Source organism: Emydura macquarii, unplaced genomic scaffold (assembly GCF_026122565.2).
Source record: "Emydura macquarii macquarii isolate MOO-44397 ecotype Brisbane River unplaced genomic scaffold, CSIRO-AGI_Emac_v2 contig_2422, whole genome shotgun sequence".
Taxonomy (NCBI): domain Eukaryota; kingdom Metazoa; phylum Chordata; order Testudines; family Chelidae; genus Emydura; species Emydura macquarii.
Window position 1 is genome coordinate 35801620 of NW_027132559.1, and position 17444 is coordinate 35819063.

General features: G+C 41.8%; 1 protein-coding gene across 3 annotated transcripts in view; it reads right to left on the minus strand.

The window, feature by feature from the left end:
* The window catches only part of RUNDC3B (RUN domain containing 3B), a 158000-nt gene that overhangs the window by 80467 nt on the left and 60089 nt on the right, over positions 1-17444 (minus strand). For all 3 annotated transcript variants that reach the window (XM_067562260.1, XM_067562259.1, XM_067562261.1), the window contains exon 5: positions 17165-17254. In XM_067562260.1, the coding sequence (XP_067418361.1) occupies positions 17165-17254 (90 nt within the window). The remainder of the gene's footprint in view (positions 1-17164; positions 17255-17444) is intronic.

Consider the following 17444-nt stretch of genomic DNA (forward strand, 5'->3'; position numbering starts at 1 on the left):
GGGTATCTAAATGCAGCTACATACATTCCCTACAAACAATTATTAAGAGAATGTTAATATTGCATGGTTAAGCATTCAAAAAAGTCAGGAAATATTAAAGTGAAGATTGTATATGCAAATTGCAAGAATTTAAAAAACCCTGTATTCTTCAAAGTATCTAGACTGTAATGAACCCAAGTCCTAAATCTCAACCACTTAAGTTGGTAACATCTTCTTATCCATTGTTTTTTAGAAAATTAATCAGCACTTGCTGGATATCCAAAGAACATGATCTTTCTAGGTGAATTAAAATGTTACAACCCATGCTGCCAGATGGAGGGGGGGAAATCTGGAAGAAAAATCCTATCCAGTTGTTGTGACAATAGATCTGGTAATACTAGGAGAATCCTGTACACTCCCTCTGACAACTGAATTAGGTCTGCATACGGCTGCTGCCTCTGCCACATTGAAGCAACTAAAAAAATTCTTTCACCATCTGGTCTTATCTTCTTCAGAACTTTTCATACAAATAGCAAGGGATGGGGGAGAAACACACAGTGGGCCCTTTCCCCAGTTCAGCAGACACGTATCCAATAAGTAATTCCTGTCACTTTGGACCCTAGAACCGAATAGGTGACACTCTGTGTTGTGACTGGTTGCGAATATATCTATATCCAGATAAACCCATACCCTGAAGATCTTGTGTATCACCACTTCTATACTTATAGATCACTCATGCAACTGTATCACTTCTCTGCTCTGCCAGGTCATTGTCCTTTCCTGTTAGGTGCAGAACTAGATGCTGGATAAATATTGTGCTAAATGCACCAGTCCCCATAACATGATTGCTTCACTGCATAACTGAGATAAGTGAGCTCCTCCCTACTTGTTCAAATAGGATACAGCAGTCATTTTGTTCATCACCACCTGAATTACCTTTCTCTTGACATGAGAGAGAAAAGATCTGAAAGCCAGATAAATTGCCCTCAGCTCTAGGATCTTCTCCACTCTTCTGAGCGCTCCAATGTTCTTGAACTATCAGAGAATTTAAATGAACTCCTTATTGTGATATTCTCCCCCTGCAATCTAGAATGGTGTGTAGCTGTGTCAACCCGATCCCTCACTCCTGGGCTCCGACTCACTCATCTTTGCTGTGTGAACTACCCACTCCTGGGTAAGGCCACGCCCAGCCTCTTGTGAGTAATCAGTCCCTGGCCCAGTGAAGGAGCACTATTGGCCAGCCACTCACGGGATTGACCCCCAGCAAACACTCCCAGTCCCATATGCAACCCCAGGAACTGCCGTCTTACAGGGTTCAGTGATATACACCGCAGCCTGCAAGCTCATTTACATTTGTCCATCAATTTATCAAATAAATTGATAACACCAGCTCTGTCACTCTAAGTGAAGTCTCTACACACACACAATCCACATGTACTGTTTTAGATAAAACAGCCAAATACGTTTATTGACTACAGCAATATTTTAAGTGACCATAAATCAGATTAATATGAATCAAGAGATTAAATCACAATTAACTAAAAGGTAACTTGCATCCTAAACTAGACTTTTACCCACAAGCTGGCTGAGATAAATCTTGCAGCCAGGTGCCCCTCCTACCGCTGTCGGCAGTTTCTCAGTGTCCTTGACGTTGCTACGTAGATAGATTCCAAGGGAGAGCTCCCCAGACAAAGATACCTCTCTCTTTTAATAAGTTTCCTTGAACCGCCACTGGGATCAGGTTATTGGCCATGTCCGGCAATGGGCGTGATTTCCATTACTTGAGTCAGATGAGCATCGCCTTATCAGGTGCTCAGGCCTGTCCATTGTTCCTGTATGCATGCCTCTGAGAGGCATGGACCCTCAGCTTTGTATTTGTCTGCATCTATTCAAGCCATATGAGAGACACATTTGGGGATATGATAGAGTTGGGGATATGTATATGTATGACACTGCAGGAAACATACTATCATAACAATAATGTTCAGTATGTAATGAGCATTCCAAAAACACCTTACATGACATACTTTGCATTAGACAATACAGTTACACTATAAGGGTGAACATGAATGATATAGTGTGATGTGTGTAAGGATGTACATGGGGTACAACGTGTCACACCCATCAGTTGTGGGATGTGTCCAAAGTAATGGTCACCGAAGGGGCTGGACTACTGAATAAAATCCCTGGTAGAACATTTGTTCTCTGAATCCACCAGGTCCAAGAATGTAATATTTTCTGTGGTATAGTTAGAACTTTTTGTTTATTGTCCATACTGGGTCTGTAGTTCATTGTCAGCCAGTTCTGCAGCATACACATTCTGAGGCAAGTGTTTTGTGTGACATATGTCACTGATGCCATTAAGCCCATAAGAAGGGGCTGGGTGGAGAGAGGGTATGCAATTGGATTGTATACCCTTTTACTATTACTTCCAATATCCATTTCTCCAATGTTATTACTGCCTTTCTGGTGACAAAATGAGTCTGTTCCTAAATAAAAGTTGCAGAGGATTGGTGTAAATCGGTTTGCAACTCCCCACCCCATCTCAAATTTGAGGTCTAGGATTGACAGATAAAAGACCCTTGAAGTTTGCTTTCTCTTTATATGTGTACATAAAGACCTCATTCTCTTCCGAATCTGCGAAAATGCAGACTGCTGCTGACTTATTTGTCTTCTCTGAGTGTAATAGTAAGATGATGATGATGGAAGATAAGATCAACTATGGTATTTCAATGTAAGGACAGATGTTCTTCTCTCAGCAGAAGAAATTAACTTGAGAAATTGGATTCCTTTAGCTTCTCCAGTAGCTCATCTGTTTTATTGCTAAACAAACTCTTCCCTGAAAAAGGAAAGTCCTCTATTCTGAACCTGTTTCACTGGGAATGGTAGATGATCTTAACTAGTCATGTCTTCTGAAGCTAATAGCAGGCGCTGTTGCTTTAGTCAAATGATATTCTACGAGCATGGTTTGTTATGTTCCATCCACCAGTTAAAATAACATTTACCAGTTTATGCTGATCTTTTAATAGCACTTCAATAAAGGTGGCCATCTTCTTCTGTAGTTGAAACTGATAACAGGATGGAATACTCAGAGAAGGTGAAGAAGAACTTTTGTCCTAAAGTATCTAATCTTTACCCTCCTTGACAAACAGCATGGAATCTGCTATTTGTCGATAGCCGCTGCTGCTACTAACAAGTTAGGGCAGGGCTGCATGTTCTGAAAATAAGAACAACTCCTAATCGGACAGGTGGTATAAAACTTATCAGCTTTTTAAAAAACGGGCTAAGAAGAAGCTGGAGTAGACCAAACAGATTTGGCCACTACAACAGCCCATCCAATATGGGTAAAGAAATTCTGTTCTGTGAAGGGACTCCCAAAATGTCAAAAACTGAATGGGAGAATTCTTCCATTGCCACAGAAGATAGTTTTAGAGTTGCCACCAATCCTGTCCACAGTTCACAACATTATAAAGTATCCTCAGAGAGAGATGAAGCAGAAGTGATACCCACATTCTCATCAAGAGGAGTCCAGCTCCGTTTCTAGTTGCTGCTAGTCCATCTATGAGGCTAACTCTTCTCCCGTTTCAGATACAGAACCTAGTACCACTTTCAGATATTTTTCCCTGAAGTCAAGAGGGGGAGACAGATCCAGAAAGCTCGGATCCATTATACAGATTATTTCATGATCCTTAGCATGAGAAAGATTGTTTAGATGTATTCTACTCCTCCTCCAAATGTGAATCCAACCTCAGATCCCATAGCCAAGATCATCAGAGACACTACCAGAACCGGGATGTGAAGCATTGTGAATGGTGATAGTTTTCCTGAGAGAATCAAAGGACTTCAAGGCAGTAAAGAAGATTCTGGAGAGGAACTAGGGATTTCCTCCTTGCTACCTCTCTTCTCCAAGGTATGCCCTGATACAGACATCTGAAGAGGTTTTTCCTCTCCACATCCTGAAGATCTCTCTTGTGGATCTGTTGTCCAATCTCATTGTGGAGCCGTATGGCAAATTTTTGCTCCTATAGTAACTGTCTGGTTCCGATGACTGCACTGTTGTCAGTTCTGATCTTGTCATTCATTGTGTTCATATCCATAGGAACCCCCAAATCCAGTAACAGAACCTTCTGTCTAGATTTTTCCTTTTGGATTGTTACCTTTGGTCTGGGAACCGATGTGGATGGATCCAGGTCTGATGGATCCAACAAATCAGACATCAGGGATCCAGCCCTGCTAATACTAGATGCTCTTTTCCTAGCAACCTTCCTCAGAGCTGCAATTGATGTATCTGGTGGCCTTGCCTTTGGAGTATATGAGGCCAGTGCTGACAGAAGCTTAGTAGCTTTACATTTCATCAGATCCAATGTCCTGAGTGCCATGAGCACTCCTGGCCCTGGAGTTAGCTCTGATGCTGATTTCTTCATAGGCACCTTGGACTTAGCAGGAGCCAAACTCAGACAGGACACTGGTCTCTTCACTCATATTACACACTCTTGGATGTATCAGATCCAATAGACTTTGCTGCTAATGCTTCCTGAAGAAAAGGTTACTCACCTTGTGAAGTAACTTTGGTTCTTCGAGATGTGTCCCCTATGGGTGCTCCACTTTAGGTGTGTTTGCGCCCCCTGCATCTCAGATCGGAGATTTTAGGTAGCAGTGTCCATTTGGTCCACACTTGCGCTCTCCCTGTCTCGTGCCCTGCATCAAGGCGATATAGCTCTGGGTGGGCGAACTGTCCTCAGTTCCTCCTCTACCAAGAACTCTGAAGTAGAGAAGAGGAGGGTGGGTAGTTGAGCACCCAAAGGGGGCACATCTCAAAGACCCAGTTACTGCACAAGGTAAGTAACCTTTTCTTCTTCTTTGAGCAGTGTCCTTGTGGATGGCTCCACTTTAGGTGACTCTGCAGCAGTATCCCTAAGGGAGAGGTGGAGCTTAAGAATCAAGTCTAGATTCTAGGATAAGACAGTAAAGCCAAATATGGCATCAGATGCTGAGTCATGGATGGCTGGATAATTTTCACCAAATGTATGAGCAGATGTCAAGTCGTTACTCTGCATATTTCTGTGACCAGACAGTTTTTGAGGAAGACTATGGAAGTGGAGAGAGATCTCGTGGACTGAGTTCATACTCTAGATCGAGAAAGCGATTACAATAGGTAATACAATTCGATATCCATCTAGAGAGTCTTTGTTTAGATATTGAGGATCCCTTAGAACTGCCTGCAATGGAGAGAAATAGTCTGGGAGATTTCCTGGAGGGCTTAGTCCTATCTAAATAGAAGGCTAGTGCTCTCCTGACAGAATGTATGCAATGTTGCCTCCCTTTTGTCCTAGTGCAGTTTCAGAAAGAAAACTGGGTGGTGAATAAGCTGGTCTTTATGAAAGTATGAAGATATTTTCAGTAGTGTAACTTTGTATTTGAAAAAGATTTTAAATAGGGGTACGTCATTACAACCCCTCTCTTCCCCACTCTTTGAGAAGACTTATGGCCACTAGGAATGCATTTTTCATAGTGAGATGTAGAAAAGTGCATGTGGCCATGGGTTCGGAGGGAGGCCTTGTAAGACAACCGAGGACATGGTTGAGGTCCCAGGCTGGTGTAGGGCATCTGGACTTCTGGGAAGAGGTTGCCCTTGAAAAACCTTCTTATTGTAGGATGAATGAAAACCAAATAATCATCTATCTTATGACAGAAGACGGTGATGATGCTGTGGGATGCACCTTTATGGATTTTAGAGATAATCCTGATGTTTTTAGTTCTAGGATGCAATTTAGCACAAGTGATAGCAGAGAGGATGTAGCAGTAATGTGTCTCGAGTCACACCAGAGTTGGAATCTCTTCCATTTTTAATATGTGTGTGACGACTAGTTAGTTTCCTGCTACGTAACAGCACTGCCTTTACATTCTCAGACCAGGTCATTTCCAAGCCTTCAAACCATCGAGGAGCCATGACCTGAGCCGGAGAACCTGTAGACTGGGGAGATGGACCTGGACAGCATCCTGAGAGAGGAGATGAGGAACGGGTTGGAGAATGGTTGGCAAATCACCAGTTAAGTAAGGTATGGAAACCATGTTTGTCTTGGCCAGGTGGCAGTTATAAGTATAACCCTGGCTCTCTCTTTTATCATCTTCAACAGGACCTTGGATATTAGAGGAATTGGTGAAAAGGCATATAAGAGACATGTGTTCCATCGAGAAAGATGTCTCCAAGACAGTGATGACCCAGATCAGCCCTGGAGCAGAACTGGGATTATTTCTTATTTCTGGCTGTGATGAATAAGTATCTTTGGGACTGCCCAGTGTAGAAATATGTTGTGAAGAATGGAGGGGTCTATTTCCCATTAGTGATCCTGGAAGAAATGCCTACTCAGAGTATCTACTGTACTGTTTTGTATGCCCAGGATGTAAGCTGCTGAGAAGTTGATGTGGTGGTAAATGCACCTGTTCTGGGGTGCACTCATCACTAGTGGCAGCTCCTCTTGGCCATCTTGCAGATTAGTTTTGGCCAGGCATTGTGCCCTCCTCTGTTGGCATCACTTCCAGCATCCTCATACTGTGGACCCCTCTGACCCCAGGAACTGCAGCCTCCTCTTCGTGACTTGGACCTCTGCCCAGGTCACTACATGGTTCCCCCTTCCAGGGTATGTAACAAAATCTTTCCCAGATCAAATTTTCCCATGCAGTGTACTGTCCTCTATCTGGTATTTGCCATATTCCCAATGGCTGGGAGAGGAACCTGGGTCTACTCTGTATTTCAGGTTCCAGCGAAGGGAGCTCTGGTTAGCAGCTAAAGACTGCACTGTTATTTCTTGCTGCTATTCCCCTGAGCCTTCTTCTACCTTCCTGGCTTCCCCCATCTTTGGATTTGCCAGCCTCTCATGAAGCAACTGTGGACTACCTTCAATAGTCCCAACACACCTCCCAGGTAGTGACTGCAGCCTGCCTTTCTGCAGACCCTTCTGTTGCCAGCTTCCAGCTTATAAAGGCCCTGCCTATCCCTACCCAGCTGAGCCCCGTATCTAATTTATAAAACCATGTTCCCCAGCTCCAACCTCCAGGTGCAGCCCAGGCAATTAATTAGGCCTAATTTACCCTCGCAGGGCCAGTGAAGGGAGTACACCCCATCACAGCACCAATTCCAGAGTTTCCCTGCTTCTGCACAAAGGGAAGGTGATCTCACTCCTCCATTGTGTTTATGTAAAACATACATGAGATATTGTCTCTCATGATCTTTATATGCTTCCTTCTGATCAATGGTTGGTGGTGCCAGAACCTAAGGAGCCTGCAGATTCATGGGTACCAAGTTGGCGATCGGTGGGTACTGAGGTGGTCGATCTTGTCGAGCATCGGAGCTTTGTTGCAGATTTTCTAACCAGGGGACTTGAATTCCACTTTTTTTTAGTCTTTTTGAGATGAATCAAAAGATTTCCTCTTTGATGCCATAGGGGAATGCTGAGCAGAGGAAGTCGATGGAATTGGCCTCATTGGGGACCTTTTGTATGGGGGAAACAGGGGGATCTTTCTATTACTAGCAGCCATAGTTTTAGCTCATGGTTCTTTCAGCTCTTGATTTAATTTAAGGCAGAAAGTACACTTCTGAGGTATATTTGACTCCCTGAGACTGTGAATGCAGCAGGAATGTCCATCATTGACCAGGATTGCTTCATGGCAGGACAGGCAACATTTAAAAACAGGAAAGTCAGGCATATCCTGTCCAGGTTTCATTTTCCCAGAAGAAAGAGACAAGGAAAAAATAACTAAGGAGATGGAATAGATTGCTATTCTAAGAAGAAGAGAAAAGAAAGGGTTTGTTTGTTTTTTTAAAAGAGAAAGAAAAAGAAAAAGGGGAGTACTAACACTAACTAATGGAAATTCTATGAACTAACACTAACTTGAACAGTAAGCTAGGAATGAGGTAATCTCAATTTGGATGCTGCTGAGGTGATTGAGAAGGAACTGAAGGCGGTTTCCCCACACAGTGCTATATAGTCCTTATGCAGGGCACGAGACGGGGAGAGCATTTGTGTTGGCCGAATGGACACTGCTACCTAAAATCTCCAATCTGAGGTGCTGGGAGTGCTGTAGGCGGGCATTTTAGCAAATCACCAGGTGCCTAAACCATTGTCAGCATTGAGATGATCAATTATTTTGCTTAATGCTTATTTGCTTTTTTCTAGGAATAGTCATTTAGTTTCTAGTTCAACCAAGGCAAAATCGGAAGGAAGGAGGGGTGAACATGACTCTTTATGTCCTTTCGAACCTGACTTTTGATGCTCTTTTAAGTGTGGGGGTGAAAAGCAGGCAATCAGCACAACTCCTAGACTTAACTGCTCATCACCGCATCCTGTTTCGACATTTCTTATAACCTTTACCTGTTTTTGACCTTTACCTGTTTATTTCCATTTTGAACAGCTATGCAATACTTTTTGATTGACATATTACTGTAACTTTTGGGGTATGCCTTCAATGAAGAAGTGATTGGCTCTGTGGATGTGGGGAAAGTGGTGGACGTGATATACCTTGACTTTAGCAAAGCTTTTGATACAGACTCCCACAGTATTTTTAGCAGCAAGTTAAAGAAGTATAGGTTGGATGAATGGACTATAAAATGGATAGAGAGCTGGCTAGATCATTGGGCTCAACGGGTAGTGATCAATGGCTCCATGTCTAGCTGGCAGCCAGTTACAAGCAGTCGGTCTTGGGGCAGGTTCTGTCCAACATCTCCATCAATGATCTGGAGGATGGTGTAGATTGCACCCTCAGCAAGTTTGCAGATGACACTAAGCTGGGGGGAGTGGTAAATACCCTGGAAGATAGGGATAGGATACAGAGTGACCTAGACAAACTGGAGAATTGGGCCAAAAGAAATCTGATGAGGTTCAACAAGGACAAGTGCAGAGTCCTCCACTTAGGGTGGAAGAATCCCATGCACAGCTACAGACTGGGGACCGACGAGCTAGGCAGCAGTTCTGCAGAAAAGGACCTGGGAGTAACAGAGGATAAGAAGCTGGATATGAATCAGCAGTGTCTCCTGGTTGCCAAGAAGGCTAATAGCATATTGGGCTGCATTAGTAGGAGGCATTGCTAGTAGATCAAGGGAAGTGATTATTCCCCTCTATTCGGCATTGGTGAGGCCACATTTGGAGTACTGTGTCCAGTTTTGGGGTCCCCAGTACAAAAAGGATGTGGACAAGTTGGATAAAGTCCATTGGAGGGCAACAAAAATGATTAGGGGACTGAAGCACGTGACTTATGAGGAGAGGTTGAGGGAACTAAGCTTGTTTAGTCTGCAAAAGAAAAATGAGGGGGGATTTGATAACAGCCTTTAACTACCTGAAAGGGGGTTCCAGGGAGGATGGAGCTAGGCTATTCTCAGTGGTAGTAGATGACAGAACAAGGAGTAATGGTCTCAAGTCGCAGTGGGGGAGGTCTACATTGGATACTAGGAAAAAGTTTTTCACTAGGAGGGTGGTGAAGCACTAGAATGGGTTACCTAGAGAGGTGGTGGAATCTCCATCTTTAGAAGTTTTTAAGCTGAGGCTTGGCAAAGACCTGGCTGGGATAATTTAGCTGAGGTTAGTCCTGCTTCGAGCAGGGGGTTGGACTAGATGACCTCCTGAGGTCCCTTCCAAATCTAATATTCTATGATTCTATAAGAGGAAAATAGCAAGCCTGAGTCTGATGGATCACTTTGTGTACACATTGAAAGATTCCCCAGGCACAGACGGAAAGGCTGGCCATCTGGAAATTTGTGACTGATTCACCCAATGACTGCCCATAGACTGCCTCAAACTTGTGGTGGTAATATTAAGTTTCGGGATACTCTAATAACCTATTGTATTGTATGTGTTTAAGACTAATAAGTTGAGATTGTCGGTGAAACTATTTCTGATGGGGACTGCTGGGGACCATTAAATAAAGCTTTAAAGTTAAAAGCACTTGGTTTTGATTTGTGTTTGTGCTTGCCATACAGCAGGCGGATGAACTGCGTTTCCTTTGGTTTTATTGCCAGATATCGACTCGCAGAGACTAAAAGTTACTGGGTCGAGGAATCCTGGGTAACAGTGTGAACACACCTAACGTGGAGCACTCATAGGGCACTAATCAAAGAAGAAATAAGTGTTCCTATAGTCCGTTCTGTCTGTCCTTATGCACTGCTGGAGTAAACATACAGCCAATGGAGCTTCTGGATAGAGAGTATCTTTTTACCAAGACATGCTAGGCACCCTACATGAGCATCTGATGCTGGAAATAATTCTGGACACAAAGCACATCTTTTGAAGACTGCTCTTCTTATCTTTGGTTCCACTGTTATAGTTAGAACAGAGAGAGATTAAAAATTTTAACTCTACTAACAATATTAAGTATGAGAAAGACAAGATAGATGAGGTAATATCTTTTATTGGACCAACTTCTGTTGGTGGAAGGTACAAACTTTTGCGCTACGCAGAGCTCTTCTTTAGGTCTGGGGAAGGAAGCAGAGTGTCTGAGATAAAGTATCTAACTATAAAATACCTACCTATCTAATAGTACTATCGATGAGAAAGACTCTGGATCCAAGAGATCTGGAGAGGTTCATTTTTTGTCTGACACTACAGTTGGCAGGAACTGAGGGACAGAAGACACCACGCCCTTGTTACAGCCTTGCCTTCAGAACATTTTAGAACACTGAAGGGAGGGGTGAGAGGGCATGTGAGTGTTCAAATGGGCACTGTTTGGAACAGGATTTACTGTCTAGGTAAACACAACCCGTGACTGGGAACATACAGAGGACACTCAAAGATGAGCAGACAGCTAAAATGGAACCTATAGTGCCACCTTAACTACACTCATTACTACAGATCCTGCTATATAGTCTACAGTAATTGAAGCACTTTTTGACATTTCAGAACACTTAAATACTTGTTTGAAGATCAACTATAGTATGCTAGAACTGACAAACTTAAAATAGTATAATATTAAAAAGGATCCTTTTAGTCACTTAAATCAGTGTTTGATGTCAAAAATGAATCAATCATTCTGATGTTAACAAAGGAACATTTTCTGCTATGTGAATAACTCACATTTTTAGTCAATACAAGAGGAAAATAAATGAAGAATAATGGATGTGATGCAAAAGTGGTCTCTTTGAATGCATCAAAACATCAGCAAATGAAGCCATGATCATCAGCTGAAATGTAGATTAGGACACACAGAAGTGTGTGTTTTGGTTCCCTTAACACACTGAGATAGAAGAGAAAAGCAATGAATACGCATGCATACACCAGCCAAAATCCATGTCGGAGCACACATTTGATCTTCTCTTACAAATAAATAATATCTTTCATGAATTACAGTCGCATCTGCTGGCTCCAATCAAATCAGGGCCCCATTGTGCTGGGCACAGTATATGAAAAAGAAAAGAATTAGAAAATCCTTTTTATACCTGTGTGATAGGGTTTGTAACTGGTCACTCAAATCCACTCCAACATAGGTTAATGGGGATCTATGTGGAAAACCATTTAACAAGTAGGGCCACAGCTGAAGGGCTAATTAGAAGAAGAAGCAAGCCCAGCAGCTGGAAAGAAGCGGTTCAGAGCCTGAAGGAAGGCAGAGCTGGTAGCTGCTAATACTGCTCTTTTCCCCCAGACAGAACTATATAATCAAGCACCTTCATAGTGAAGTTGGCCTGGAGTGAGAATGGTTTTTATGTAAGGCAAGAAAGACTCACAGGGGACCACACCTGCCAGCCTGTCAATGCACAGAAGTTGCACTGGTTGAACTTAAATCTGTTTTTAAGCCAAATTAATTAAGCTGGTGAAAAAGTCTACATAGACACTCTTATTTCAGTTTAGCTGAAATCTGTTCCTAACAGACTTAAGTTAAATCACTGTAAGCCACCCTTAAATGGAAATAAGTGTCCACTAGTTTTTTGCATCAATTAAAAAAAAAATCACAACTTTAGTTAAACTGGCATGATTTTGCATGTAGACAAGCTCTAACTGTCAGAACTGATTCCCAGTGACAATCTTACATGTAAATCAACTCAGAGGATAGGACAGAAGTACAACTTTTGTTACACATCACTGTTGATAATGACTAGCAATAGCTTGTATTTCACGTTATTCATAAATGGCTTTTTATTGCATTTATAGAGAAAAAAGAATTGAATTAATATTCTGTGTTTCCTGTACAGCACATTCATGACTGAATTATTTTTGTTTTCATCTTACCTTGTCTATTGTTCACAGAATTCTAAGGAACAGTAATTAAGATGGTAAGAAACCTACTGTGACTGCCTTCAAAATATGCGATTGTAGGGATTTACAACCTTTTCATTCTGTGGACCACTTTCTCACACAAACACTCTCCTCTTACCAACAAGCCAATCCCCTCCACTCCCTTATTTAATTCTGTAGACCAATAAGAAGGTTTCCATGGATGACTGGTGATCTGCTACTGCTCATCAATTGCCATTGTACTGGGGTATCAGAGAAATCAGGGAAAAAGCTTTGCATTCAAACAAAGTAAGAGCTAGGAATTAATTTGGTGGAAGTGAAGTCCATTTTTTGTAATTCCCTTCCAGCCAAAAAAGTTAAAGCCACCTAAATTTCATTCTTATTGTTTGGGAGACCTTGCAGACTAGGAAATGAAATAGGTAGACACAAACTTTTATTTAGAAAGAAAGGAGAACAGCAGGATACAGACCATGGACTTCAGAAAAGCTGACTTTGACTCCCTCAGGGAACTGATAGGCAGGATTCCCTGGGAGGCTAATACGAGGGGGAAAGGAATCCAAGAGAATTGGCTGTATTTTAAAGAAACCTTATTGAGGGTACAGGAGCAAACCATCCCGATGTGCAGAAAGAATAGCAAATATGGTAGGCGTCCAGCTTGGCTTAACAAAGAAGTCTTTGGTGAACTTAAACACAAAAAAGAAGTTTACAAGAAGTGGAAGCTTGGTCAGATGACTAGGGAGGATTATAAAAGTACTGCTTGAACATGCAGGAAGGAAATCAGGAAGGCCAAAGCACAATTGGAGTTGCAGCAAGCAAGGGAAGTGAAGGGGAACAAGAAGGTTTTCTACAAGTATGTTGCCAACAAAAGGAAGATTAGGGAAAGTGTGGGCCCCTTAGAGAATGGGGGAGGCAACCTAGTGACAGAGGATGTGGAGAAAGCTGAGGTACTCAATGCCTTTTTTGCCTCTGTCTTCACAGACAAGATCAGCTCCCAGACTGCTTCACTGGGTGGCACAGAATGGGAAGGAGGTGAACATCCCGCAGTGCTAAAGGAACAGGTCCAAGACTATTTAGAAGGATTGGACATACACAAGTCCATGGGGCCGGATGCAATGCACCCAAGAGTGCTAAGGGAATTGGCTGAGGTGATTTCAGAACCATTGGCTATTATCTTTGAAAGCTCGTGGCAAGAGGGGGAGGTCCCTGAGGACTGGAAAAAAGCAAATATAGTGCCCATCTTCAAAAAAGGGAGGAAAGAGGATCCAGGGAACTACAGACCAGTCAGCCTCACTTCAATCCCCAGAAAAATCATGGAGCAGGTCCTTAAGGAATCCATTTTAAGGCACTTGGAAGAGAGGAAGGTGATCAGGAACAGTCAACACAGATTCACCAAGGGAAAGTCATGCCTGACCAACCTGATAGCTTTCTATGATGAGGTGACCGGCTCGGTGGATGTAAGGAAGGCGGTAGATATGATATACCTTGACTTTAGAAAAGCTTTTGATACGGTCTCTCACAGTATTCTTATCAGCAAGCTAAAGAAGTATGGGTTGGATGAATGGACTATAAAATGGATAGAGAACTGGCTAGAGCATAGGGCTCAACGAGTAGTGATCAATGGCTCCATGTCTAGCTGGCAGCCAGTCACAAACGGAGTGCCCCAGGGGTCGGTCCTGGGGCCGGTTTTGTTCAACATCTTCATTAATGACCTGGAAGACGGGGTAGATTGCACCCTCAGCAAGTTTGCAGATGACACTAAGCTGGGGGGAGTGGTAGATACCCTGGAAGATAGGAATAGGATACAGAAGGACCTAAACAAACTGGAGGATTGGACCAAAAGAAATCTAATGAGGTTCAACAAAGAAAAGTGCACAGTCCTCCACTTAGGAAGGAAGAATCCCATGCACAGCTATAGACTGGGGACTGACGAGCTAGGCAGCAGTTCTGCTGAAAAGGACCTGGGGGTAACAGTGGATAAAAGCTGGATATGAGTCAGAAGCGTGCCCCGGTTGGCAAGAAGGCTAATAGCATATTGGGCTGCATTAGGAGGAGCATTGCCAGCAGGTCATGGGAAGTGATTATTCCCCTCTATTCGGCATTGGTAAGGCCGCATTTAGAGTATTGTGTCCAGTTTTGGGCCCCCCATTACAAAAAGGATGTAGACAAGTTGGAGAGAGTCCAGCGGAGGGCAACAAAAATGATTAGGGGGCTGGATCACAGGACTTATGAGGAGAGGCTAAGGAAACTGGGCTTGTTTAGTCTGCAAAAGAGAAGAATGAGGGGGGATTTGATAGCAGCCTTTAACTACCTGAAAGGGGGTTCCAGGGAGGATGGGGCTAGGCTGTTCTCAGTGGTGGCAGATGTCAGAACAAGGAGCAACGGTCTCAAGTTGCAGTTGGGGAGGTCTAGGTTGGACATTAGGAAAAAGTTTTTTACTAGGAGGGTGATGAAGCACTGGAATGGGTTACCTAGGGAGGTGGTGGATTCTCCATCTTTAGAGGTTTTTAAGCTGAGGCTTGACAAAGCCCTGGCTGGGATGAAATAGCTGAGGTTAGTCCTGCTTTAAGCAGGGGGTTGGACTAGATGACCTCTGAGGTCTCTTCCAACTCTAATATTCTATGATTCTATGATTTAAAAAAACAAACAAACAAACAAACAAAAAAAACCCCACGGTTGGCACTTGAATTGGTCCAATTTTTTTTGCACATTTCAACAGCAGGAGTTCAGTAGAACTAATGTCATAATGTGACAGCCTGTAGAAAGTGTGTCCTATTTGACAATTACCCCACAAAGCTTGGGGAGGACAGAATGTTTCAAGCCCTAAATAAGAATTATACCTAGGAACGGCATGCTCAATGAGCCAGTCCCAAAATAATTCCCACAACACCTTCTAATCATTCATATCGGTTTTATAGAATGCCTGGGTGACATTTTGCAACTGCTTGGAGAAAAAGAGTACTTCCCAAACAGAAACAGAAGAAGCACTTCAGCCATGAATGCTATTACGTACAAGCAACCACGGAATCCATTTTTTTCTGGATTAAGCCCAGAAATTAATTCATTTGCTCTAATAAGACTCTGTAGTTTTGAGATTATAAATGAAATCTTATAAAATTTTTAATGTAAATTCCTACTTATTTCTTTATAAAAAGGAAGATTGAAATGAAAAATTATACAGACAAAACAGTTACAACTCAGTCAGAAACTGTACGCATCATGAATTGAATCAGTAAAGAACCTATTGCCTGCAGCCTCTCCAAGAGGCTTCATTCAAGGCAAAAAGCTGCTACAGTATGTCACCAGTTTTTGGACTTGGGCTGGGAAAGCAAAGCCAAGTCAACATGGGAGGAATAAAAGTAGAATCTTTACAATATTAGTTTATTTAATGTAAACTATGAGAAATATAAAGTTCTCACATCTGTTGTAAACTGTTTCACACTGACTAATCTTTACAACATTAGTTTATTTAATGTGAGAACTTTATATTTCTCATTTTACATCTGACTAATCACATTGACTAATCATTTTAATATATTTATTGTGCTTGTGAGTTTCCATGGGGAGTTCAAGGTGTTGGTTTTAACATATAAAAGCTCCAAATGGTTTAAATCCAGGCTGCTTATGATATAGCTCCCATGCCATATGGCAGCAGTGGAAGGATTTGAGCTGGAGATCCCTCAATATAAGAGAGAGGAAACTGCCAGCCCAGCATTCTATATGAAGCTCCGTAGAATCTGGACTTGGCTTCCCCATCTTAGCCCACCAGTCTGAATTTGTTAACCTTTTGGACACGCTGCATTTGGACTAAAGTGGGATGGTGTAACTGGATCTTTGGTCTACTCTTATTTGCTGGTGGGCTATCTAACTACAGTTATAAAGAAGAATGCTGCAGCCTATTACATGATGCTTGAATATGTGTATGCAGTTAAAAATCTGCAAGAGCTCCCAAAGGATTGAATAGGCACATGTTTATTGATGTTATAAATTGAAATAATAAGACCAAATTATGATAATTTTTTTTCAAATATACACATGCTTTAGTAAATCTTTTTATATAGATGATGCAAAAGAGGAGTTACACTTTTATGGTTTAAATCTTAGTTATAACAACAGAGTTTTAGGATTTGTAGCTGCTCCTTTCCCCCCATCACAAGATAAAAGACTGCTATGTTAGTTAAATCTTTTGAAAAAGAATGCTGTCTGCCATCCACACTAAGATTATTAGCTACACTTAAAGTTGTGATTTTTCATTTTGAAATTATACTCCTAACTATAATTTTCTTCTAATTATATTTAATTAAAGCATGGTTTCTCAATTTAGGATCATGACACTCAGGTGGATTGTAAATAAGTGTCAAGGGTCTCTTCCCAAATTTCTAAACTTGGTAGACATCCTAGTAGAAAAAGATAGAGAACTAACGGACAAAAGCGTATTTCAATTTTGGTGCTGAAATTAGTATCCAGTGTTGTGTGCTCTAAAAGGGAGTAAAGCGACAGTTGATAAAAGTTGCCAAACATTTTGGGATCTTTGGATGGAATATACCATACAAGCCATATTTTACAGAGCCATTTCTCACCATAAAACAAAACAGAAAATAACATTCTACACCTCAGGACAAGTGTTCTGAGGTGCATGGGAATGTGGTTATATAACCATTAGTTGATGGGAAATACGTGTCTAAAATCTCATACAAATATTTGAAAAAGCACACCTATGTATTTTACATATATTTATGTGACTGCAGATACAAGCACACACATACAAACTTACAACTACTCAGCTATTGTAAAGTTTTCTTCCTGATCTGAACAAAATTAAATGAAGAGGATTTTTGTGGAATTATGAGAAACATCTTTCATGACACAAAACACAGGTTTAAGGTCCCAGAATCTACCAGTGATTTTAAAAAAGTTAGAATTAGGTATATCTACTGTACAACTAAACACTTTTCAGACAGACTGAATACCTGAAATCAATAGCATTGAGTCCCAACAGCATACCAGCAAGCATATTTGCTTCCTCTCCCAGGACAATTGCTCCGTCTTCATAAAATCTTCTGCAAGACACAAAATGGTTTTCACCACACACAAAAAAAACCAAAAAAACAACCCCACGCCACAAGCACCAATCTCTGTTCTAAATAATAATTTAGCTATCACATTGACTATTCAAGTTATATTTTAAAAAGACTTTTTTAAATCCAAATCAGTGAAAACAACCATCGGATGCCCAAACAGAATTCAGAT